This window comes from Rhagoletis zephyria, unplaced genomic scaffold, assembly GCF_001687245.7.
Source record: "Rhagoletis zephyria isolate East Lansing unplaced genomic scaffold, Rhagoletis_zephyria_1.1 Rzeph_scaffold_01194, whole genome shotgun sequence".
Taxonomy (NCBI): domain Eukaryota; kingdom Metazoa; phylum Arthropoda; class Insecta; order Diptera; family Tephritidae; genus Rhagoletis; species Rhagoletis zephyria.
Genome location: NW_016158278.1, coordinates 48,543 through 73,531, shown reverse-complemented (window position 1 = coordinate 73,531; position 24,989 = coordinate 48,543). Strand labels below are relative to the sequence as shown.

The window sequence follows — 24,989 nt, the reverse complement described above, 5'->3', positions numbered from 1 at the left end:
TCAGGTCTGAACTCGCCAAATAGAGAGAAACGTCCGCGAAAGCAGGAGAGTCTGAGCGAAGAAGAGGTAGCTGATGTAAGTAGATTTTAAGACATGCTTATGCTATGTCATAAATATTTTGTCCCATTAATTATACAGGCCTTGCTGCGGAGAATTTCACCCAGCATTGTAAAAGAAGATACCGAAACAGTTAAGCCGAAATGTAAAATAAATCGTTTGCGTGCAATCGGAAATCAAATAAGGTATGTAGTAGCAGTAAGTAAACAAATTAGCATTAGAATTTTAAAACAAAATATGTGCAGTGGTTAGCAGTCCGCATATTTTCCGAAAATATTGAGGTAATCTGGTCAGCCATGAGGTCTCTTCCAATCCGACGAAGCGCAATGACAGGGTGGAAATTTATATTATGTGATGGCACCTCTTACGACCCAAAAGAAATATGGGAGCTCTCTTAGCCGGTATTTAACACTGCATCCTTCTGTGGGTCAAGTGACCAGAAGACTGCACGACCTCCTAAAACCCAGAGCTCATTTAACCAACAACTTAGTTCAAGTCTTCATCGAGAAGGTAAAAGCCTCCAAAGCCATAGCCCCCGATGGACTATACTTTTTGATACTAAAGCACTTAGGTCCGGTGGGAGTGTAATACGTCACTAAGGTGCTAAAGTTTTCGTTGCCCACTGTCGTCATTGTGGTATGCGGAAAGCATGGAGAATGGTCCCAATACTAAATCCCGGGAAACCAGCCAACAAAGTTGGGTGGCGAAAACACTTGAGATCTTCCTACTTCCATACTTAACCCCCAATCTGACCCCACTACACTTCAACATGGTTTCTATAGAGAACGAACCCACCCCTTTGAGATAAATGTCTTAGGATTGCTGGCCTCATTCCACAGGGACTAAAAAGGTGGAATGCGAATTATTTGAGTGGTCGACAGAAAAAAATAAGAAGGATCCCACAGGATGGTGCCCTTTCATCAGAGGGAGATTTATTGCTCTCCTGCGCTAGCGTCGGGAAATAAAATTGATGTCCTGCGTTTAAAAGTAAACGTTTTCTAGCTTTTTCACAGACAGAGCCTTACCCTCTTCCCTCCAAAAACAATGATGACCCTTTTTACTACCTGAACAGAGCAACTCGCCAGCAGGACTTGGGGATGAGATAAAGAAAAGTCACTGACACATGCAAGACAATTCGCCGGCCGGTTCTGAACTAAACTGCGTCAGTTTGGTTACCGGAGGCTAGTCTTGTCAGAACACCGCACCGCGGATGCCTCTTGACGTTGCTTGAACACCACTTTCAAAGCTTAGCGAAGACTTTCTGCTTTGCTGCTCTCATAGGGAGAAACCTCTTAGGTACGTCAAAAGGCATCTCTGGACCTGATTTTTTACAGACATGGCCTGGCGGCATTCACCGAAAGACAATCACATGCCGTCATCGGAGTGTAACCGCACGCAACACAGAGCTGATACTATAGCAGGTTAAACTACAAGCCAAGTCAGGCTGGCCTCTGGCCTACTCTCTCTTCACTTACACACTTAAATCCGCCCACCTAACACCCTTTTAGTCCGACTCCGTCAAAACGGAAAGTTTTCTGTGCCCTCATTAGTTAAACTGTACGACAACGATTGATAGGCCAGCCGCTACAACAACAAAAAACACTTGTGACCACGGAAGAAACAAAAATGCCATATGTGCATATATATAATGGCACTATCCCAAAAAAAGCCATATTGCAACCTTTTGTTTCTTCGCAACTTTATAATCACACTCTACTTCTCATATTTAGACTCGGAAATAAACAAGAGACAGTCAGTCTAGGGTCAAATACTTAGGTCTGATCCTAGACAGGAAGCTATCGTGGAAGCAAAACTTAAAATAAATGTTGAGAAAGGCCCTGATTGTATAACGAAAAGTGCTGCGGGAGCCGCATATTGGTAAGAGATGAGGTCTCTCGGCATGAACTGCTATAAGAAGAGAAGGGAAACCGGAGAAACCAGGTTCAAAGACTGGACACTCCGGAGCTTTGGAGAGTCTCTATTCACAGATTACTCCATCTTCAAAATGTCTGCTACTAGGCTTTTATCTATCTACATAACTTCAGGGAATGATTGGGAGTGACTAGCTAACTGGCGGAGGTGAGCAGTGAACCTTTTCAGAGAAGGATCGAAACTTAAAGATAGGTTGGAGAGCCCTACTTCCGGGAGCTCTCCACCAAAACTACGTGAAGGCTTTCAAACTGCTGCCATGTTTTTCAGGCAAAAGTAGCTCCCATTAGGGGAGCGAAAGCGCGTGACGTCAGTTTGAGAGATAAGCATATATGTTTTCTTTTTCTTTATTGGTGCTGTAACCGCCTAGGCGATTTTGGCCGAGTCCAAAACAGCACGCCAGCCATTTACCTTCTGTACCAACTGACGCCAATTGGAAATACCAAGTGAAGCCAAGTCCCTCTCCTCTTGGTCTTTCCATCGCAGTGAGGGCCTCCCTCTTCCTCTGCTACCCTCAGAGGGTTCCGAGTTGAATACTTTCAGAGTTGGAGCGTCGGTGTCCATTCGAACGACATGGCCAAGCCAGCGGAACAGCTGAATTTTAATCCGCTGCACTATGTCTATATCGTTGTAAAGCTCATACAGCTCATCGTTTAATCGTATGCGGTATTCGCCATCGCCAACGCGTAAAGGTCCGTAAATCTTTCGCAGAATCTTCCTCTCGAAAAACTCCAAGAGCCGCTTCATTAGATGAGCATATATGTATGTAATCTAAAAACCAAGCAGCTGTCAGCACCCTGAGAACAATAGCGGCGTACCCAAAACTTTTGAGGGATTGTCTGATCTCTCTCTCAATTGCTTCGTAGTACATTTTTATTAAGCTTATTTGGGTGCCAAGCTAGACCGAAATTGCAGGAAACTTATTGGCTGAAGACGTAGCAAGAAAAGATACCTTTGAAGCGAGGTGGTCAAAGGAGCTCCTTGTCTTTGAAAAGTCGCAGCGCTCGCCGCTGTTGGGGGTTCCAACAATTCTTTATCCATTCAGGTGATTAGGCAGTAAGGTTAGGAATCTTAGCTTATCCCTACTGTCACATCTGTCAGGAGAATTATTAGGTAGAGTCTGTTGAGGACTATAGCATAAATGTCCAATGTGTCCCCTGCCACCGCAATCTAACCTTATCTAACCTCCTACTTATTTTTATTTATTATCTTCAATTCCATCAGATTTTTGCGACGCCTCAAAAAATCCATAAAAACTCGTGAGCGTTTAGCTTCACCATCGGATAGCTGCCCGGAAGAGAATACCGACGACATGGACTCACCGCAGGCTACATCACCGCTACTGCAACCGCAATCGCCCAGCAAGACACGCATAGCGTTGTGTCGACAAAAGCGACTGCCGAGCGGTACGTATGGCATTACAGCAGCTGCATTGAATTCCAGCAATTGGAAGGGTATGGATCGTAGCCTAATCGGTGATGACTTAAATAGCGATTAGACTAACAAGGACCCAGAAGTACAAGTAAGACATGCTTACGCACGTACATATATACTACAAATTTACTTGCATGGAACAAAATAAAAAGCGAAAGGCTGAAATATACGAATATTACGTAATATGGAAATGTTAAAAGCATGACATGCATCTGTATAGGTTGTAGGTGTAAGTAAGTACATACTTAGTATTCATTAATAATTAGTTAGTTAAGAGTTGAACATGGAATTGATTTTTCGTGAATGTAAGCCAGTGGTAGGTAAATAAATAGGTAGACATATTTACATACATACACTTGTGCACATACATAAACAATATACATACATGCACCGTTCATTATAGGGTAAGTAAATAGCATAACTCTTAAAACTCACGCTTAAAAAAAGAACACGAAAATTATTGATTCCCTTCGAACATATGTATGTGAAATGTTTCCATAGGGCGAGCAAGTACGTACATGTCAAGACCTAAATACATATACATTTGAAAGTATGTACATATTTATTCCCAAGCAATAGAATTATTCTAAATTCCCTACCAGCGCCGACATTTAAGAACAGCATATAAAACATTGCTGAAAATAAGTAAAATATAAAAAGAAAGTATTTTTCATAAGAGTATATTTCAGGAAATTAATATTCATTCCATTTGTACATACACACTATGCTTACATACATATGTATATTTATTATATAAGCAACGAAGTTTAAATACAAATATTGTTAGGTAAATAAATATTTAGAAACACTTAATGGAAGAAATGTGCTCAACAATTTGCGCTGTGTTAATTTTTTTGACGATAAAAAATACCAACGCAAAAACAATAAGTAAAGTAAAACGTTGTAGTCAGTGCGGTCGAATCAATGTCTCGAAATTCACCAATTAGATTGCATACATTCATATGTATGGTTATCATGTGTTAATTTCGCAATTTAATTTTGTTATGCAAAATGATCTCTAATGTGCTGAACGTTTTTCTGTGAAATTTTTGTTTTTAGTTTAAAGTAGGCCCCGAGAAAACGTTCGCTTTTTGTTTAGTTATGCACGAGAACATAATGTAATGTAAAACTAAAGGGGAACTAAACTATTCAGAGCAGTTTGAATGAGAACAAAAGTTTCGGGATCTTTTTAGTAAAGAACAAAATGGGAACAAAAGTCTCGAGACGCTCTCACAAGGAAAAAATGAGAACAAAACCCCTCAAGAACATTCTCAAGAAGAAGAGAATGAGAAGGAAGCTTTCGGAAACGTTTTCAATGAGAACTAAAGTATGGATAACGTTTTAAAGAAGGATAAAATAAGAACAAAAGTCTGGGGAAAAAAACCAAAACAAAAGTTTTGAAAACTTAACGTTGAGAGTGAGAGCTTACAATGGTTTCAAATTGGCATTTTGTGTGCACAATTCACTGGAGCCTTCAATTTTCACTTACTTTGACTTTTTTTAAATTACAGCTTATAAAATTTGCCAGAGACCGTTTTTTTAATTTTTGTTTGTTTGTATTAAATTTTTTAGTGCGAATTGCAGAAAAAGTTGCAATTTTGAAAATAATCGATTCTCCTGTTTCAGTTAATAAATGTTACATAATATTGTAGGGTTCTCCCAAAATGAAAAAAAAATATTAAAGAAGAAAAATTTCAATCTTATAAAACAAATTTACCAAATTTAATAATTTTTTTTTTTTTTTTTTTTTTTTTTAATTTTGGGTGCAAGTTGCAAGTAAAAAAAATATTATTAAAAATCAACGCGACCTCTTAGTCTTTTACCAATTGCACTTTATTGTACTAAAATTTAATGATCTATAAAACTGCTTACGCAACATTTTTCTAGAAACTAAAAATAATCTTTTTTTGGTTTTTGGGAAAAAAAAATTTTACAACATTTAAAATTTTTCTTGTTTTGGCGAAATCCTAGAATATTTTTTAACTGGTTTTACTATGTAACATTTATTAAATGGAACAGGAGAATCGATTTTCTTCAAAATTGCTACTTTTTCTGCACTTTGCACAAACAAATTGAATATTTTAACAAGCAAACATTTAAAAATCGGGCTCAACTAGTCTCTTGAAATTTTTATTAGCTTTCACTTAAAAAAATATTAATCAAATTGAGTGAAAAATTAAGGCTCCAGTGAATTGTGAACACTTAATTCCAGTTTGGAACCCCTGTGGAGCGCATAAATATGAAAACTCGTTTCGGTGAGAATCGTGATTTTTGATTCTAAATAGAGGAGATCTGGATTATATCAACTGCATAGGGTGAACTGTCCATTGATGGAACAATTTTTCATTTTTCNTTTTTTTTTTTTTTTTAAAAAAAAAAAAAAAAAAAAAAAAAAAAAAAAAAGTTCGCGTCTTAAGTCTTTCGTTGACTTAATTTATATAGTTTTAATATTGAAACAAGAGCAAAATTTTGTTCGCACTTCCATTCTCCGCGAACAGTTCAGAGAAGATTTGTTCCGGTATGGTTTAAAAAATCTGATTAAAAAGTGTAAAATTTGTTGAATTCTCCTGAGTTTTGGCAAAAAGTTTCGAAAGTATATTTAATTTTTTTGTGTATATGTACCATATTTTTGTAATAAATAAGCAAAAAAGAAATTTTAATAAAAATGTTTGTATATATTGTGAAAAATTCTCTGTGCCCATATTATTTGCCGTGAGTGTAAATATAGAAGTATTTTTTCTTGAAAGCTGCAAACTGCTCTAAAAAATTTTTTAATTTATTGAGCATTTCTTTATACATTTTTTATTTGTCTTGACAGCTGATAACTACGCTTAAAGTTTAAACTCCTCGGCATATACGAGTATTTAAGACAAAAATTATTCGCAAAAATGTAAATTATTAAAATAAATAGAAGATGCAAAATAATTGTATGACAACTATTTACTAATGAAAACAGTTGTGAAAAAGATATTAAAAGGAACACAGTGATCTACATTTCAAAAAAAGATATAAATTAAATTTAAGAAATATATAGGAGAATGAATCAGCGCGCCGATTCCGTGAATATGCAGCGTCAGAGATTTCTATAAAAAGTTGATTTTTCAAAAAATTAGATAATTTCAGCAAAATAAAACAGCATTTGAGGATGGAGTATTACGGTTTATACTACTACTGACCTTGAAAATTAGCAAGANAGTAAGTCTATTCATGATGAAATGTCAAAGCATACTGAGCATCTTTCTCTTTGACACCATGTCTGAAATCCCACGTGATCTGTCAAATACTAATGCATGAAAATCCTAACCTCACAAAAATCACCCGTTATTAACTGTGTATTTTTTTTCGAAAAAAGCTAACTACTTTTGTAGGGCGATGGCCGCAAAAAAGTCAGACCAGGATACCTCTGCATTACATGTCAACTAACTTGTAACTAACTACTTTTGGACATAAAATATCAATAAGAAAAACAAAATATTTTTTTGTTTTTTTACTTTTTTATTTACTTATTTATTTACTTTATTTTATTACATTTCATATTTGTTTACATATTCTGCTCTGGGTGGCCCCATATTCGAACACCGTCAGACATAACTTCAAAATGATAGTATAAAATTTCGATCTTCCTTTTATTTGTCCTGAATATGAAAAAGAATCTGCGAAGTTCAGAAAAAAAGTGTATTGAAAGTAATTTTTGTATGAGGATATTTAATAGAAACTTGTAAAGAAAACCAACTCCCGATTGCGTCTGCATGACTCCTGCACGACTTTACAATTCACTTTAAGTTGGTTTTGTCATAGCTAATTAAAAGTGAGGTATTAATCGAAATCTCGCCAAAAAGCTAACTATAAGTTGGTTAGTTTTAACAATTGATAATTTTTCACTGCAGGGTTGGTAGATGCTATATTGGTTTGTATTTCTATGTGCGGCCTCTAAAAAGCCTAAATTTCATTTTAAACCGAAGCAATATTGAAATAAATATCTAGCCATAAATAGCTACTAATTCATAATAAAATAGTTTTTAAGGAGTTTAAAAGGGAAATCAATCAATTAAATACATAAATAATAGATAAAAGGAAAAAAAATCAGTACCTGGTGAAACTGCTTTTTGGGGACTGCGTATATGGGAGAGGCATGTCACGTGAATCCATTTGAAAATTCTACAATCAGGGACTCAACTCAAAAATCAGATACGGAAATATTACTCTTTGTGGATCGTAAAGATTCAAAGCAAATAAAACGAAACAGTTATAATAGTAGTATTGAACCTTTTTCTTCAAAGCACAAACTTTTAGTTCTATCTTACACTTGGGAGGATATGCTTCGTTTTTATGATACTGGGCTCGAATCGTACCATCCGTTCACGGATCGAAAACGATACGAAAGAAAATTACGTGATACGTCAAGCAGTATAAGCTCAGTGTGGCAAAGAAATTTGCTAATAATGGTAAGGCAAGTATTCAAGACCCCGTTAAAGGCGCCAAAAATTTTACTAAGTTACGTTTTACACAGTGAACTTGCACAGAAATTAGTAAGACTATCTTTAGTTCAAAAATTATGTTAATAGATTATGTGGTACGTGGAAAACACTTTTCAATTAAACATTTTATGTGAGCTTCTTCATAAATTTTGGTGCTCTTCAACTTCGTTTGACGTATGCATGAGACGTGCGCGCTTAAGGCTTTTTGGGTACAATTATTAATCTCGGCATCTGATTCATTCTCTGCATTTTAGTAGGTTAGTTTTTAATTGATAATAAAGAAGTTTTCACACATAGTTTTGCTTAAATAGTTGTAATTATTATCACAAGAATTCAAAATGTTTGCACAAATCACAATAACCATTTAAGAATATCTCACTGTAATATTACAAATATAAAATTAAAAAAAAATGACTGGCATTAATGTATTTAGCTAAAACCATAAGCAATTTTATAAAAGCTTAAATGCAAACGAAATATACTGACATATACATACTTTCATATATGTGTGTTACTATGTAAATGTGCGTGTGTTAAAACTATGTATTAAAAAAAAAATTCTGTGATAAAAGTTTCAAAACGATCCTTGCAGAAAATAAAACGGGTAACAAAATTAAAAAATAGAAAACAAACACTTTACACACCATTTTATGCTTCTACTCAATAAATAAAGGAAGAAATCAAAAGCAGTCCTATTGCAAACGTACTTAAAAAATATAGAAAAAAAGAGAAACATGTGGAAGCTTAGCAGGTCAAAGTGAGCGAAAAGTATATATGTACATATGTACACAAAGCTCTGAACACATCGAAAACGACGTCACCACACGACACGACATTAATNAAATTCGTAAAAAAATCGTTACAGAAATCAGATACTCCTAACGATTTCCTCAAGATTTCGGGAACTTTGGTTTGCAGGGCTATTGCAAACGTACTTAAAAAATATAGAAAAAAAGAGAAACATGTGGAAGCTTAGCAGGTCAAAGTGAGCGAAAAGTATATATGTATGTACACAAAGCTCTGAAAACATCGAAAACGACGTCACCACACGACACGACATTAAGGTTTTATCTACATATTCTTAACGTTTTGTGGTCGGGGACATGTATTTTTTGAACGTGGCAGCAACACCATGACTTTGTTTGAGTCCGACATAAAAGAAGAGGAAGAATCTTATCTGTCGCTAGAAAATTAGAAATAGATCTAATCTGGCCACATTTTTTGGTTAGTCGCGGTGTTGCCGTGTGGTCGGCCGCCCGTCGTGTCCAATGTGTTTCAAGCTAAAATGTGGCATATTCATATATTTAGTAGCATTCAAAATGGGATAAAGCTTTTTTTTACGAGTTCAAAGTTGCAACTAATACGAATATATAGCGACGAGAGACCGGCTCTCGATCATTTTTTTTTTTAGTTCTAACAGCCATCCCTAAATTGGCTCGTCAAGCGTCAAAGAAAGCGGCGCCGAATAAATGAAGTTTTCATTTTTGACGGGACAAATATGAGAAAGAGGAAACGGGAAAAAGACTTCAATTATGGGCATTCTTGTATTTATAAATTAATTGATTGTAAACTACAAGGCCGCCGTGACCGAGTGGTTAGATGTATTTCTTGCAGTGGGACCTCATACCGTCAGGGAAGAGATAAGAGCAGAAGAACGTCAATTCAGGAGATCACATTGGAGGGATATGCCAGGACTTAATCAGGCGAAATAACTTTTGGAAAGTTACCTCCCCAAGAGATCTAGAGGACTTCCCTTCAAATAAAGCCAAAGCTATAATTTATAAGAGGTCTGCTAACGAAATATTGCAGGCTGTGGGCTCATATGAACAGTCTGGGATTATAGTGGACGACTCCTGTCGTTACTGCGACATAGCATCACAAACGATGCGGTTGCAAGAAGAAGACTAACACGCCTGGCAGGGTTGTGGTCAGAGGCTACGCACATTCACTCTCTGCCGCTCTCGAAACTACTTGGTTTCATTAGAGGTTTAGGGCTAAACGGAGTTTGGAGATGAGCCCTGAGCCCCCAGAGCATATTCTATGTTACTGAGCATGTATGATGAATAGCAGACTGATACACATTGGCGAAAGGTTATCCCTCCGAAATTAACTTCTTAAATTCTAGTGGCTTAAGGTTGGAGTGTTTACAATGAGAACTTTGCTCAATAGATATTTGCAAGTTGCAGTACTACTATACCCGACACACACACAATAACACAATTTAAATGGCATCACCTACAGTTTTACGCCGGCTCGCAGATTTTTTCATGGCAAATGTGTACTTTTAAGTTTGCCAAAACGTTCCAAGAGAGACGCCACTATTAGAAAACAAAAGTCCCACCGATTGGTAATACGCACCTCTAACAACTCGGCTATTACGACCGCTAAGCTTTCAAAAAAGTTCATATTAAAAACGCCTTACAAGAAGCTGTCCCATTTAGTGTGTGATAAACTGTAAGCCAAAAAAAATATCTAGAAGGAATAACAAAGAGAAAACCCTTTACCCCCATGATTCAATAATAGAAATGTTTTGTAATAAAACAGTCTCCTCGCTCCTACACATAAAATCGGCTCCTTTACATGTGCAGAATGTTGCTCACTCTACAGTTTCTAGTTATATTAGTAGTAAAACCAAAAATTCTTCATACTAAATATTCGTTGGCATCACCTTCGTTTGCGTAATTTTCTGGAACAAGTCTAGAATAGCGACCGTTTAGCTACAAAATGACCAAAAGTGCGGATTGATAGAACTTTTTACGCTCAACGATACTAAATTTATTTGGCGCAGGTAATAAACAAAGAAGATATAAGAGGTTTATTTGCTTTGTTTACTTATATTTTTTATTATCACTTAGTTCTTAAAACCCAAAAGTATATCATGATAAAATATGTATATCGAATTAGGGATAATAGCTTGTACTTTCTAAATAATATAAATTTCTTTACCATTAATCATGCATTTTTTTTTCAAAAAAGGTTATTNTGCCTACCCACTACTTTTTGGTCCAATAAATATTTTTGTTTATATACATATATGCAAACATACTGGTCTCCCCTCTCACTGAGTTACTCATCATGAAAAAATAACATATGTACGTTTTTTAGTGGTTTTGGTTTAAATATATAAAAAACAATTTCAATTATGTATATCGGCTGAAAGATAAATTGATTATCTTTATGGTGACGTTATTAGTTTCTTAATCGGTTATGTGGTTCATAAGATATAAAAATAAAAAATAAAAAATCAAAGAATTTAATTGTAATCTTCTAAAACGTCTTTATATTTTACTTGCGCTAAATAATTTTGACATGATTTAAATGAGCGCNAAGAATCTTATCTGTCGCTAGAAAATTAGAAATAGATCTAATCTGGCCACGGCTACATTTTTTGGTTAGTCGCGGTGTTGCCGTGTCGTCGCCAAAATACTTATCTACATAAAAGTACATGTTAAAATAATTTTACAGCTGTGGTCGGCCGCCCGTCGTGTCCAATGTGTTTCAAGCTAAAATGTGGCATATGCATATATTTAGTAGCATTCAAAATGGGATAAAGCTTTTTTTACGAATTCAAAGCTGCAACTTATACGAATATACAGCGACGAGAGACCGGCTCTCGATCATTTTTTTTTTTTAGTTCTAACAGCCATCCCTAAATTGGCTCGTCAAGCGTCAAAGAACTTTCAGAGATCCCCATGCCCATACAATTTTAATGAAGCGGCGCCGAATAAATGAAGTTTTCATTTTTGATGGGACAAATGTGAGAAAGAGGAAACGGGAAAAAGACTTCAATTATGGGCATTCTTGTATTTATAAATTAATTGATTGTAAACTACAAGGCCGCTGGGACCTCATACCGTCAGGGAAGAGATAAGAGCAGAAGAACGTCAGTTCAGGAGAGCTCCCCAAGAGATCAAGAGGACTTCCCTTCAAAAAAAGCCAATGCTATGATGTATAAGAGGTCTGCTAACGGGACATTGCAGGCTGTGGGCTCATATGAACACTCTGGGATTATAGTGGACGACTCCTGTCGTTACTGCCACATAGCATCACAAACGATGCGGTTGCAAGAAGAAGACTAACACACCTGGCAAGGTTGTAGTCAGAGGCTACGCACGTAAACTCTCTGCCGCTCTCGAAACTACTTGGTTTCATTAGAGGTTTAGGGCTAAGCGGAGTTTTGAGATGAGCGCCCTGAGGGCACAATAGACACAAGGTAGCAGTGCACATTCTCTACTAAATCTATCTATATACTATCTATGGAGACTGCTAATATCTATCCCTGGGGACTCGCGAGCATTGGTTATTGAGTGCGTGCCACACAAAAGCTGAACACCTAAGTGGAAAGTCTTGAGATACTTCCCTCACATCATCCTTCAGGCAACTGCAGCTCTGTAAGGATCACATGTGATTTTCAGTCTTACGTGGCTTTGCAAGCATAGGGCGCACTTTTGACCGCTCCGCCCTAAACTGGGCCTGAAAAACTTTGCATTTGCAGTTCCATGTATCCAAGAGTGAACCAGAGTTTCTCTGTGGCGCTCTCAACTGGTAATATCGTTTCAAAATAAACATTTTTCGCCAACTCGTCAGCAATGAAGTTTTCCCACAATGACACCTCAGACACTACCTGAACAGTTTGAGCACACCATTATTGAGTTGAAGGCTGTAATTACCGCGTGGCTTTCAGAGGAGTTGTTAACCTTCCTTTTTGTCATCAAACTTCTGAACAATGGGTCTACCGCTTCTTTAATGGCAGGCTTTTCCGTATGAAATTATTTAAAGGAAAATAACGACGCGCAATCGTTCACGGCAGAGCTCGGCACCACATACAAAGAAACTTGAGAATGAACTGCCTGTTTTTTTTATTTTCCGAGAAACCAAAACAAATTTTAGAAGAAAAGACAGATGCGGCCACAATTAATTTTATGGCAGATAGTCAGAGTGCGTTAAAGGCACGGAGGACAACTGCGAAACTCTTTTGAAACACCTGGGTGCCCACAACAGAATAACGCTGTGTGTGTATGAAGGCAAATAAAGAGCACTTGCATCGTCCCGATCGTTTCTGCAACACATCTACAGAATACACTGCAGACCTATCTAGGCGCTGGTAAGTATCTCTGATTGCTGCCCACTGGCGCAAGTCAAAGGCAATGAGACAATCAAAGATACTCATAACTCCATCCAGGAGGAACTCTAAAATACTCCTTGGCCTTAGGTCTTAGTTCTTAGGCCTTATAACTCTTAATAGCTACCTGAAAGGACACTGCAATTTAAGGTACGATTTGAGCAAAATGGGGCTTTATGTAAAGACGGACTAGGCTGGGTGAGGAAGCCTCCAGAGCATATTCTATGTTGCTGGGCATGTATGATGAATAGCACACTGATACACTGATATTTGCAGGTTGCCGTACTACTATACCCGACTCATAATCACACAATTAAAATGACAGCACCTACAGTTTTACGCCGGCTCGCAGATTTTTTCATGGCAAATGTGTACTTTTAAGTTTGCCAATGNGGTATTCTAGATTTGTTCCAGAAAATGACGAATAACTTAAATTAAAAATCCATTAGTTTACGTATTGCTTAGTATTTCCATTAAAACACCAAACATATTGCCAATTCACATATAATTAATAATACACATTTTACTTCTAATTGTATACTTTACGCACTTCGTACGTTNCGTTCCAAGAGAGACGCCACTATTAGAAAACAAAAGTCCCACCGATTGGTAATACGCACCTCTAACAACTCGGCTATTACGACCGCTAAGCTTTCAAAAAAGTTCATATTAAGAACGCCTTACAAGCAGCTGTCCCATTTTGTGTGTGATAAACTGTAAGAAAAAAAAATATCTAGAAGGAATAACAAAAAGAAAACCCTTTACCCCGATGAAAAGTACTCGTTTAATAGAATTGAAATGAAAGTTAAACCAAGTGAAAAATAAAGAGCAATATTTTTTTTCAAAAACTAAGCAAAAACAATAAAAAAAACAATATGTAGTAAGGACTCGCTATATCCGTTAATGTCTAATTGTTAATTCGAATATATGTATGTATGGTTGGCCCCAAAAAAATTTACTTGCAACCAAATCGCACACGCCACAAACCCTCTACGNTCAAATTTTAGCTGTCACAAATTACATAACCTTGTGTTATTGAATCATGCTTTACCCCGATAAAAAGTACTCGTTTAATAGAATTGAAATGAAAGTTAAACCAAGTGAAAAATAAAGAGCAATATTTTTTCAAAAACTAAGCAAAAACAAAAAAAAACAATATGTAGTAAGGACTCGCTATATCCGTTAATGTCTAATTGTTAATTCGAATATATGTATATATGGTTGGCCCCAAAAAAATTTACTTGCAACCAAATCGCACACGCCACAAACCCTCTACGTACATTTAAGAAAAAATACCTACACCAACTCGTAAGTTAAAACAAAAAAAAAAACTAAAATAAGCNCCCCAAAAAAATTTACTTGCAACCAAATCGCACACGCCACAAACCCTCTACGTACATTTAAGAAAAAATACCTACACCAACTCGTAAGTTAAAACAAAAAATAAAAAAACTAAAATAAGAAGAGGAAAATGTGTAAAATGTAGTTTTTTAAGCGGCGAACGAATTAAATTGAACTGTCATTTTAGTATTAAGCATTACTTATAAAAATACATACAAATATACATACATACTATGCATAAATATTTAAGCACAGAGTTGGTGAAAAATTTCAATTCAAGTTATTGATAGATATTCAGTATAAGTATTATGTAAATAGATCTATTGCAATAAAACACTTAAGCCAATGCAGAAAAGTTAATAATGTAGCAATTAGAAATATGTATTAAAACGAATAGCTACTATAAATATAATATATAAATATAACTAATTATTTAGGCATATTTTTTCTAATGCACCTCCAAATTGCTCTCACGCCCACTCACTCACCCCCCTACACACTGACTCGTTCACTTGTCTTTTACAAAATCACAATAATGTATTGTAAAGTAAAACCATGATTCAATAATACAAGGTTAGATAATTATTGACAGCTGCGGTTTGACACTCCCTTACAAAAGGTTGCATTTACGAAGGACAGAGAAAGGGCAAGAATGCAATCCCTTGTTGCGAAAATGGTAGTAGAAAAGTACGCAAAGTAGGCAATTAGTAGTGAAATTCCTTTCGTAAATTCTAATGTATTTGCAGGAAATCTGGCATTTTAAACGAAATGTTGAACGTAATATTGATATATCTACGTGAATTACGCAATTTATGTGCTATTTAGCTGTATAAAAACTACAAAATGACTCAAAATTAAGATAAGACTACTATGAGATTGATGTAAACATCCAATTTAAAAACAGTTTATGTTTTCATCAGTTAAATATGCTTCATATGCATACACAAATAAACATATTGCACAAAAGCTTATACTTCTATTTCACACCAAAGGTACACTGTTTCCATGTAAATTTGCAAAGAAGCAACACGGTGCCACTGCTAAGGGAGCGGTGCGAGAGAGACAACTGTCAGTTTATCGAACCTTGTATTATTGAATCATGAAGTAAACAGAAATAAAAATATATACATATGTATGTACATATGTATGTACATACATATGTATACATATATACAATTGCAGCCGAAATTTCATAAAACACAAACCCAGATTTATCCGAAGCATACAACTGTAAAAATATTCGTATAAATAAATAAACCAAACGTTAAAAATAATAAACTACGCTAATGCGAGTTCTAGTGTTTGTATTTAAGACACGGAGTGCCAGTTACTGCCCAAATTCGGCCAGTTTTCTATTCTTTTTAAGGGTCCCGAAAATTGGTTCTTCTTCGTTTTAATCGCTGTCTTCGTATTCGTCTTCAGATCGTATGCGTATTCGCCTCGTATTAGTCTTCGTTTTTGTCGTCGTATTCTGCATCATATTTATGTTCATCAAAGTCTTTAGCGGAATTCGCGCTTCTGTGTTTTTGTTGTATCTTGCATAAATGTAACTGGATGAGCATGTGATTGTTGTTGCGAGTGTATATATTGTACCACTAGCAACAACAAATCACACACTCATTCAGTTACACTTACGCAAGATACCAGGAATACATAGAAGCGCGAATACAACTTTTGCATTCATCTCCGTATTCGTCTTCGTTATCGTATTCGCTTCACAGCTGACTCTGTATTCATCTTCGTATTCACCCCTTTCTACGTATTCCTCTTCGTACTTTTCTTCATGTTCTTGTTTTTCCTCGTATTCAAAATCGAATTCATCTACTTACATATGCGTATTCGTATACATCTCCGTCGTCGTACTCGAACTTGTCTTATTATTGGTCTTTGGTTGATCCACGTATTCAACTCAACTTCGTCTTCACATTCATTCTCGTACTCGTGTTCGTGTTCGTATTCGTATTTGGATTCATATACGCCTTCGTATTTGTCTTCGTTTCCATCTTCTCATTAATATTCGAGTTTGGCTTCGTGTTCCTATTCGCATACTCTTCGAAATCTCCTTTCTACCCGGATTCGTTTTCCCACGGGTATTCGCTTTCCTACTCGCATGCGTTTTCGTAATCGTCTTCTTCGTCGTCCTTGCTTTCTTGTTCGTATTCATGTTCGTATTCATGTTCGTCTTCGTCCTCGTATTCGTCTTCCTACTTAGGCTCGTATCCGCCTTCGTATTCATGTTCCTCTTAGTCGTCGTATTAGTCTTCGGTTGCTCTTTGTATTTGTTTTCGTTTTCATATTTTTCTTCTTTTTGAGGGTGCCTTTTCCAAGCAGGTCGATATCCTCGGGAGGACTAAGGCTGATATAACCGCCCTCCAAGAAATGCGATGGCCGAGCCAAGGCAAAAATCACGTGAAGCCTTGCGACGTCTATTACAGGTGCTGTGGTGGGAGAGACTTCGTCGCCGAGTATCGTTGTTGTTGATGTAACAACACTACATGCCGGACACTCATTGTGGATATGGAGTCCGGACTCGTTGCTGTTGAGACGGTTATAATATCCTGATCATAATTGGGTTAGAGTATCGCGGGTCTCTCGTGGTGGTGATTGGGTTCCGAACAACGTCCATGTACTCGAAAAGATGTTTTCTGACGTGCCTGCGCGGAGGCTCTTCCTCGAGCAAGGATATTTTGGCGTGTTCACGCCTGTGACATCCCACCAGAAATTGCTTAATTAGCTTTTTTATGCTCCCTTACGGAAAGCATTTGGCCTTCGTTATGAACGTGGTGCTCAGGCGACAGCAGAAGGCATCCTGTCGCTGTCCAGAGCGCAGCGTTCTGACAAGTTTGCAGTTTTGTCCACTGCATCCAACTAGTCCGCGGCGACCAAACAGGCGCTACAAAGTTCAGATCAGAAACCATATCGAATTTGTTGCGACTGACGGAAGACACACTTAGATGGTTTAGGCATAAGTACTTACGTACCGAGGACCTGAAATCGAATCGGATCACTGCCTTGTTACAGCCAAGATACGCACTCGCCTCTGTGTAGCGAAAAATGTGTGATTAGCAACACAAAACAAAGAAAGTTCGACGTCGAAAGTATGCAATATCACATCATCTTAACTACTCGATTCTCAAACGTGCTCTCCGACTTTTCAAGCAACCCATATATGCAAGTAGTTGGATCACGTCCTCCACTCATCTTCGCCAAATAAGTGGTTAGGTTTTGCCAAACCCGAAATAACAGCTGGTACGATGAGGAATGTTGCGCCGACGTAAAAAAAAGGATGCCACCTACAGAGCCCCGCTGCCTTCTAGGCGCTAACGCGAGCTATGTTGGATCGGTATAGGGAGCTGAAGAGGAATGATACGACATATTTTCCGTAATAAAAAGGGCGGGGCCGAAATACGTGAGTATGAAGAGTTTCAAACGCTAACCTACGGAAAGTCTCCCGTAAATTCGAAGAGAAAGTTAGACTTTTAAATTCCTGTAAGAACAAACACGGCGACCTAGTGACCGATGTTCAGAGTATTGAGAGAACACATCTCTGCTTTGCTGAAGGGCACAGAAACTAATAGACCCGAGGCCAAAGTCGGGAACGACGAAGTCGATGTATCAACCGCAGTTGGTCAGAATAGAAATGTACTTCTCTGGGCCGTTTATTACCAAACGAAGTTTCAAAAAATTAGGCCTTTATCCTGTTGAAAAATATAATTCGGCCAGCACAATTCGCTTAGACGGATTATGTCGATTATATAGGCGATAACTGTCACACCGTTGGTTTTGCTTGTTTTAACCTGGATAAAGAAGCACGAATGGGTGTAGAAGTGAACAAAGACAATCGATGTAGCTTTTGTCATCAAACACTGTTGACGATTTTAACTTTTAAGAAATAGGGGACAGTAGAACTGAAGGGTAGTGCATTTGTGTATGCATACATATGTATTTCTATCAATTTGATGTTTCACAACCAAGTGCTAGTCAAATTGCTGTTGCTTTGCTACCACCGCGCTGTCGTTGTTCGTTCCCAGCAAACATTGAGGTTAGTTATCGATTAGAGAATGATTGGAGAACTAGCCACATTCTCCAATCCCAAACGTTAGAGAACGACTCGAAAAACTATTAAGAAACATAGCTATCTCAACAAAAATGGGACATAGTTCTCGACTCGAGAAAATATTAATTCTCTAATCGAATTCTAACGTTGATCTCTAATTGGATTCGAATGTGAATTTCAATTCAAACTGCTGTTCTGTTTTATTAAATAAAACGCTTTGTTTTTAAAATATGTATTAAATATATTTACAATAAAAAAATTATGAATTACTTGAACTAAAAAATAATTTATGACTCATTCATTTGGAATATTGCTTTTTTACATTTATTTGGATTTGCGTTGTTTCTTTAATCGTTCTCGAATCAAATTCTAATGTAGTTCTCTAACTTCGTCATCGACTCGAGAACGATTAGAGAATTAGCCTAGTTATCTATTGTAGAAATCCGAATTTCTCTAACGTTAGAGACTGTTTTTGTACAGCAAAACGACAGCCAAAGCATTTGATGTTTTCTGAATTCCTGTTGTTTTGCTTTCGATATCATACATGCCGAAGTCAAAGCACAGCAAAAACAAATTAAATTAAAAAATTACAGCATCTTAAAACCCTGGTGCATTCGCACGATTGGGATACAATTCATACCAAATTTTGGGCAAATGCCCAATTGTGTGACACTGCCTTAAGGTTTGAAATCCAATAGACAATCACTATTTGCCACAAGAGCTACTTTGGTGAAGTATAGCCCTCACTCGATAAACAAAAATCACACTCTATAAGTCTCTTATCACGCCCACCACACCGTATGAACCATGATGTCAACCAAGTGACTGGACCTTTGCATTTTGGAAACGGCCGGTATCACCAACGATGCAACGCTGGAATTAAAACGCAGCAACTCTAGTGGATATCAAAAAATATTTTGGGTAACTAAACCTTATTCCTAAAAAGCTACTTTTTTGTACAGAGAACGTAAATTCATAGCTTTTTTTGGAAAACCTCTAATTAGTCTTTATTTTGTAAGTTAAGAATGTTTATTTGGTTTTTACAAATGTTTTAGAATCATTAATACATACATATGTAAGTACATGCATACATCTCGTTAGAAATTTTAACAAAGATGCTAACCGGAATTTTCACTGCAAATGTTTTCAACACAGAGTAGGGGGCTATGCCAAACTGCTTACATACATGTGAGCGTGCATGTCCACACTAGTATAAGATAGCTAGAGAAATTACTGTTTCACATTTAAAAAAATGAGTTTCCTCCCTTCTCTTGTGCATTTTAAAGACTGTTGATTAGCACCTTTGTACATTTCGATAGCGACATGTGTGTTTGCACACTGCTCTTTTTTCTTAATTTATTTAATTTTACAGCAGATATACATTTTTATTACGCATGGTTTGTACATGCATACTGTGTGTGTGTGTAAATTTAGTAGTACATGAAGCAACATAAGTTAACGCTTAAATAATAAGGCACTAAAATTTAGTTAAAAATTATCATTAAATATAAAATACCAATTGATTTCTACCTAAAAGTAGCTCAACTCATTATCAACAACAATCAACGACGATGAACTTGTACTCTTTCGTTATTTTTCTTGAAGCATAAGACACTAACAAAATGATTGTGATGACTTTTTCCCAATAAATTTTATTTTCATAAAACTATCAAATCCAATTCCAACTTTGGTCAAGCGAAAAGCTGCTTCAGAAGATCTTGAATAACCTTCAGAATCTTTACTTTTGACCCAAAAAATTATTCTGCCGCTTGAAAATTCGTAAATGCCTCACGCTATGTTAACCTCGTAAACTTACTTAATTTTGTATGGGGGGTTTATTTATTTTTGTTGAGATGAAAACCCTTTCAGTTTTTGAAAGTTTTGATTTTTAAGATCCATATTAATTTAGGAGCAAGCAGTTCACTTCTATTTTACTAATGCTTTAATACGAAATTGCTGCGATAAGTTCATGAAAGTAAATACAATTTTTAATAAATAAGAAATTAAAATGTCAGTCACGTTATTGAGAAGGAAAAAGACTGTTCATATTAAACAAAAAGTACGATAAATTAATTTTAGGCATACAGGCAGGTTCTGCAATTCACTTCCGAGTGAATTTCAACCCCTGTCAATTAGAGTTCAAAGCGAATTTCATTGAAATTCACTCGGAAGTGAATTGCAAAACCTGCCTGATAATATAAGTCCTCAGAGCACCTCTATTAAAAAGATTGGTCAAAGTTACTTTGAAATCTCGCTATAACATTACTGTGCTCATTAAGAACGTGCTGCACTTTTGCTTTGTTCAAAAATAATCTCCATCGGATACTTTGAATACAAAGATTATAGAAATTAAAAAAAAAAAAAATTTCATCCGATGCAACTTTAAGAAAATTAAAAAAGCACCTACCAGATAAGTATTTTGTTTAGTTTTTAAGTTCTGTCTTATTGAATTCGTTGTATTATAACATAACTATCAGAATATTGATTAACAAGTGAGCTACGCATAATACAATAAAGTGTAATTAAAATACTCTACACATCCCACAGCTTGTTTGGTTTAAAAACTGTAGTGTGATAATATGTATACATAGGTAAAGCTTTCGAGTTGCCTACAAAACTTAGTGTTATTTTTAATACATATGTATGTTGCAAAAAACAAATGCCTCTTAATAGTAAAAATATGAATTATTCAGCCTGATTGCGAGTGGCGTGTCGAATGCAAGTCGTTTTTCGAGTCGAGTCGTATCGAAAAGTACACGGTATTGCCTAAAATGGAAAATTTGGCAGCACTGGATAGTTTTCGTCGTATACCTATTTCAGCACGACAATATCTAATCTCATTTACGACGTACGCAATGAGGCTGATTAATTACATGTGACTGTTTTTTTTAATGAAATTTTAGCATCTAATGAAAGCATTACCAAGTAGCTGAAGGTAGGTAATTATTTGTAAACTTATTTCGTATATGTACATGCATTAAAATTTTAAAATAAAAATATAAATACTTTTATAGTTAGCTATATTTAATTCTATTATAAAACTTATATGTACATTTATTATTTACATAGCTAAATAATGATTTGCTTAAAGGCACTTGACAGACTTTGTGTTAACAATTTTGTAGCTGCATTTAGTATTTATATAGTGAATATGGATTGTGCTTTAGCGAGGTACATACTTCTACAATAAGTAGTGAAACATTTAGTTACACAATCAAACTTCTCTCTTATTTTGTCTCTCCTCCAGGTTTTCGTTCCAATCGCACTATACGGTTATTTAAAGCTATAATAAATTACTAATACCAGTGATGTGCAGTAAAATATTGTGACTTCCTTTGGCCACCTTTGTGGTACGCGCAAGCGGTTGAATCTTCCCAATAAATTAATTTGTGCATTCGCAACAGTTACGCAATTTTTTTTTGTTAAACGCAGCAGCAGATGGTAACGTTCTGTTAAGTATTTCATGTAAACGTCTCCCTTTTGTCTGCTTTTCTTATGCATTTCATGTTAACGATTTGCCTTCCATATTCATTTAAGGGCACTTGTGGCTTCTGACTTCTATCTCACAGTAGGCAAGTAAATTGCATTATTAGCATTTGCTTGCGTATTGGCATTGTGCACGTTNTTTTCTTATGCATTTCATGTTAACGATTTGCCTTCCATATTCATTTAAGGACACTTGTGGCTTCTGACTTCTATCTCACAGTAGGCAAGTAAATTGCATTATTAGCATTTGCTTGCGTATTGGCATTGTGCACGTTGGTTTCTTGCTGCCAATTGCATGACTGTCTATTATTTGGATGAATATAGCCATCTTCACCACCCATCGGCCAATTTATCGTAAATGGCTTTTCCGTTACATTGGGCTGTAGCGCATTAGGATGCACATAACCACTGTCGACTTCTGCTACTGTATTTGACACATTTGTGTTTGGTGTTGTCATCACCGTGTAGCCGGCCGTTATTTCTTGTACAGTTTCGAGCGATTGTGTAGTATTGCACAAAGTCATAGGATCATGTATGCAGTAATCACCAGCATTTTCGGAGCTCTCGTAATAACTACTTTTTGTAGTAGGCCATGAATAACCACTGCCATCGTTCGAATATTCAGAGTCCTTCGAAATGCTTGGCAACAAGCGCCCGTTTTCACTGTAGTACTGTTGTTTAATACTATGTTCCACGCGTTCCATATCCTGTTCCCCTAATTTGCTGTCATTTCGATTTACTAAATCGTTCAAGTGCTCAGGAATCTTACATTCAATCGATGCCATTTCATGACATCTTCTATAGGTTAAAAGTCCAGCCATTACGATGAGCGAAGATCCCAGTATTGACACAAATATGGTAATCCAAAGTTTACCGTCAGCTCTTGCAACTGTACCACAAACATAATTAAAGACGATTACTTCCACAGATCTATATTCTATATGTGTTTTGTAAGCGTGCAGCGGTGAAATTACTGCCTCAACGCAGCCCAATTCATCATTCGCAGAAGTAACGTATATATCATGCATGTGACTATTATTTTGAATATGCATAAGATTCGCATCGATTTCATTAAAATATGCAATATTAACGCCACGCACACCAATCGTATACTTAAAATCGCTATTGTAGCAGCGTGGCTTTCGTATAGTACACTGCATGCCATTTGTTATACGCGAAATGTGACGACTTTCTATACGCTCTCCTAATTTCGTTTCAACGATTACTTCGTAGTAGTCAACGCGTCCCGAAGGCACTTCAGGTTGTCGCCAACGGATTACGATATCTTTTGAATCGTCGAATTTCGTATGAGATGGACTTGATGGAACTAAAATAAGAAAAGTTTAGTAAGTGACTGCATGTAGTGAACAATATTTTAACATACCGCCGATTAAGGTTTGTATGTGCACACAATTGCTAGGTAATGAATGAGCCACAGTATAAGCTTTCACACAAATGGTATAATTAGTAAAACTACTCAAGTTTCCCAAAGTGTAGAAAAGATGTTCATTGCGACCGCTTTTTCTGCTCCCGGACAAGCAATGTGAACCAATTGTATTATTACAATACAAAATATGACTTTCGCCGTTGTACCTAAAACAAGGAAAAACACAAAAAATGCAATAACGAATTAAGGCGTTATATGTGTATGTAGATATATTTAGTGCATATCACTTACAGTATAACGTAGTAGCGTATCCTGCCATTTGATATGTATGGCGAGAGCCAACGTAGCACCACTGATTGGCTTGTTATGCGCTCGTAAGTAAGATTTCGCGGTGAGGTTGGCGCTGAGGAATATACTATTTCTTCAGAATTTCACATTAACAATTTAATATTGGAACATACCTGCTTCATTTGTTTGCAATACTAACTCATCACTTATTGGACCCGACTGAACATCAGAATACATAACCATTTCCATTTTATATGTACTATCCGGTTCTAAGTTAGTAATCTCAAACTTGTTATCGTTTTTGTCAACACTGATGCTAATTGTTTTGTCCAAACACTTTAACTTTGTTGCAGATTTCGTCTTACAATAAGTAATTGTATAGCCTTTGATAAGCGATGCACATACGCGCTCTGAACTCCAGCGTACTGTTATGCTATACGCTTTCTTCTCAACTATTTCCGGTTCTAATTTCTCCAAATCGTTTGACACATCTGCAGTACATTTGGCCCAATGCATGCCGGTGTAGAAATCTGGATAGTTGGCAGCTACGGCCAGAACCAGCGGTTGACTTTGTTGAATTTTGAAATTTCTGGCATTTCTATTTAGTTGCCTAAATCCGATTACATTCTACAATGGGGAAGAAATGGGTAGAGTATCTATTAAGGAGTACTTATAGCGATTTGTCGTTGAAGCTATAAATGTTGGAGGCGCAGTTCAACTGCAAAAATCGATAATTGTACAAATGACAAGAGCCAAATTTCATTTAATTTAATTTAATTTAATGACAAAAAGTATACTAGTAAATATCTTAACATTTGCCCAAAACTTTTAATCTTTCTTCCTCATGGTATTCACTCGTCAAAAATATCTATAGAATTGTGGCAAATCCATTTTCAAAGACGTTAGGTGTAGGCACTTATTAGACGCATATTAAAGGCTTTAGTTTCAGCTGATTAATATGCAACGGCCCAACAAACGTTAAAGTTAGATCCTCTTTTGATTTTTTAACTATGGAATTAAATTCTAATATAATAAGTAGTAGCAAGTAGTACTCACATGGCATTCATTGGATGCGACGCTTTTCGGTTTGCACCAAAAAACCGTATAGCTTTCTACATTCGCAGAATCCTCTGGCGAATTCCATAGCAAAGTATATGTACGTTGCAATGCATGGTAAACATTTCGTATGCCAAGCGGTGTTCTGTTATCGTAGTTCTTCGGGAGAGAAGGTATACGTATTTGGCTACTATTTAATGACACGCCCTGTTCGTTACTACTCCGTATTTCAAATATATAGCTACGAACGTTGTTCCATGGAAAAGCCACCGTAGGCACTTGAATATGCAGTGGTGGTTGATCTCTAAAAATAAATCGTGACAAAAAAATTGCTTGTTATGCTTCAAATGCTCA

The 24,989-nt window shown here is 36.4% G+C and overlaps 2 protein-coding genes across 6 annotated transcripts in view; one reads left to right on the top strand and one right to left on the bottom strand.

The window, feature by feature from the left end:
• Positions 1–4,913, top strand: part of LOC108363116 (uncharacterized) — a 64,046-nt gene extending 59,133 nt beyond the window's left edge. The window contains exons 23-25 of the mRNA XM_017616387.1: positions 5–75; positions 139–242; positions 3,211–4,913. Coding sequence (XP_017471876.1) covers positions 5–75; positions 139–242; positions 3,211–3,484 — 449 coding nt within the window. The 3' untranslated portion in view covers positions 3,485–4,913. The remainder of the gene's footprint in view (positions 1–4; positions 76–138; positions 243–3,210) is intronic.
• A 2,114-nt stretch (positions 4,914–7,027) lies between these two features.
• Positions 7,028–24,989, bottom strand: part of LOC108363114 (cytokine receptor-like) — a 45,790-nt gene continuing 27,828 nt past the window's right edge. For 2 of the 5 annotated variants that reach the window (XM_017616385.1, XM_017616382.1), the window contains exons 8-13: positions 24,636–24,939; positions 23,753–24,206; positions 23,583–23,694; positions 23,289–23,497; positions 22,177–23,231; positions 18,694–22,042 (exon numbers count right to left, since the gene is read on the bottom strand). In XM_017616385.1, the coding sequence (XP_017471874.1) occupies positions 21,977–22,042; positions 22,177–23,231; positions 23,289–23,497; positions 23,583–23,694; positions 23,753–24,206; positions 24,636–24,939 (2,200 nt within the window). In that variant the 3' untranslated portion in view covers positions 18,694–21,976. The other 3 variants (XR_001847563.1, XR_001847564.1, XM_017616383.1) reach the window with 3 other exon arrangements.